The 1,984-nt window shown below is 59.2% G+C and overlaps 1 protein-coding gene across 1 annotated transcript in view; it reads right to left on the bottom strand.

Annotated features, from left to right (window-relative positions):
• Nucleotides 1-114: 114 nt before the first annotated feature.
• Nucleotides 115-1,984, bottom strand: part of MED26 (mediator complex subunit 26) — a gene marked incomplete at its 5' end in the record, with an annotated part of 41,958 nt that continues 40,088 nt past the window's right edge. Inside the window, one exon of the mRNA XM_015567019.1 lies at nucleotides 115-1,978. Coding sequence (XP_015422505.1) covers nucleotides 576-1,978 — 1,403 coding nt within the window. The remainder of the gene's footprint in view (nucleotides 1,979-1,984) is intronic.

The raw sequence follows: 1,984 nt of genomic DNA, 5'->3' as shown, positions 1-1,984 counted from the left end.
GTGTGGATGCCCATGGAGTGTGGGTCAAACAGGCTGGCCAGGGGCCCACCCTATGCCAGCAGCTCATCCCATCTGGCACCATGATGGAAACACTGGCTGGATGGGGTGCCAATAGGCCATGAGGTTGCCCACTGCTTCAAACACTCAGGGCCAAATGAAAGAACAGAAAATGCAGATAGATGAGATGCATGCTTCTGTCACTGTGTTAAAGGTAACTTCTCCCACAGGTTTTCTGTGCCTGCCTGCAACTGAGGTCCCAGCTCATGGATGCTGGGAAGCGTCCACACCTCTCCTGGGGTGGGGAGCTGACGCGTTTTATAGCTGGTTTGCTATAGAGTTCTGAACTCACTTTGCCGGCCTTCCTTCCACACGGTCCTTCCTTTGTAATTTTGTTAGTAAACTGGTAGCAGCATTTCACAAAAGAAGGAGAATTTTGAGGGAAGGGCTTAGAGAGACCTAAGACCCCCGCCCCTCCCTTCTGCCTCAGCTGGGCTCCAAACCACTGGAGGCTTCCAGACCTGGCCACCCTCCTGCTAACTGCAAGGTGGGAATGCACTTAGAGGCTGAGGGGCCAATCAGTCTAAGCAAACATAAGGCAGAATGTTCAATCGCCCGTCGTCACCGTGCGGATCAAGCGATATGCACTGCGTCCAGTCATACCAGTTACCCTGTGTGTCCAGACAACCATTCACCCCTGGCCACTGGTGGGCTTGGATTCTGTCCAGATCGTTCTGCGTGACCTGGCGGCTTAGCCCCGGGAGGTCAGTGAATGGGCCTGGAGGCAGCAGCACGTGTGGCGTCCTGGCCCCACGCCGGGTGCTCTCCTCCTGTTTCAGGTACTCAGACATGAAGTGGTGGGCCCCTGGGGTTTGTGCGCCCGAAGATGAGAGCAAGCTGCTCTGCCGGCTTAGGTAGGACTGAATGATCTCATTGCGTGACAGCTCCTTCCAGTTCGTCTGCTCAAAGGGGCTTTGGAGGCTGGTCTTGGCCTCAGGTTTGTCCAGCTCTGTCCTGGGTTGCTCCATGTGCACAGGGCTGTCGGCCCGCACTGGCTCTTTCTGGGTCAGAGGTTTGATCTGTCTTGTCATGGGGTCAAAGGTGAGCTTTCGCTCTTTTAACCGCACAGGCTTGACGCCTGCCTCGGCCACTTGGCCACCCAAGTTCACCGTGTAGTCACGAGGCTGTTTCCTCTTCTTTTTGCTGTCTGAACCACCAGAGGAGGCTGCATCACTGTCCGCCCTGGAGGAGTCTGGGGAGAAGCCAGCCCGGGGTAGGATGGACTCAGCTGGTGACAGCCCTGCCTTGCAGACCGACCCTGCCAGTCGCTGGTGGCCCTCAGGCTGCTCTAGCCAGTGCACTGGGCTCTCAGCACTGGGCAACAGCTCTAGCCGCCGCACAGGGGGTGTGGATGGCTGGGCAAGTGGCAGTGGTGATGGCACCTGCGTGACATCGAGCGACTGGGGCCGAGGCAAGGGACTGGGTACAGAGCCCTTGGGTGAGTATGGGCTCCGCTGCCGGGCAAAGGAGCCCTCGTGCCGTGAGTTCCGGGGACTGAAGGAGCAACGAGGCGGCCCTTTGGGGTGTGGAGGTCCCGAGGTCTCGTCCGCCCTGTCCAGCTGCTGTAGCACTGCAGCCTTGCTTTGCAAGCAGGGCCCAGAGGGCTTGCCCAGACTTGGGGAGCTGGTGTGCGGCCTCACAGCATTGATGGGGATCTTGATGCTGTGCTTGTCATTCTCGCCCTGCTCCAGGCAGCTGCCCTCAGGGCCCACGTGCCTGCCACTGTCCAGGGGACCTGGGAAGCTCTCGGGGCTCCCACCTATCCCATTGGTGGGGAGAGGTGATGAGTTGGGAACCAGGGAGTCATGGCTTACTTTGGAGACCTTGGGCGGTGGTCCAGGATGGCCAAGGTCACGCTGGTCCCCCCGGCGCTTGCGACTGCTCAGCCTGTCCAGCCGCAGCCCAGGCAGTCTCTGGATGTCATTGC

Source organism: Myotis davidii, unplaced genomic scaffold (genome assembly GCF_000327345.1).
Source record: "Myotis davidii unplaced genomic scaffold, ASM32734v1 scaffold1203, whole genome shotgun sequence".
Classification (NCBI taxonomy): domain Eukaryota; kingdom Metazoa; phylum Chordata; class Mammalia; order Chiroptera; family Vespertilionidae; genus Myotis; species Myotis davidii.
This window is presented reverse-complemented; position numbering and strand designations above follow the sequence as displayed.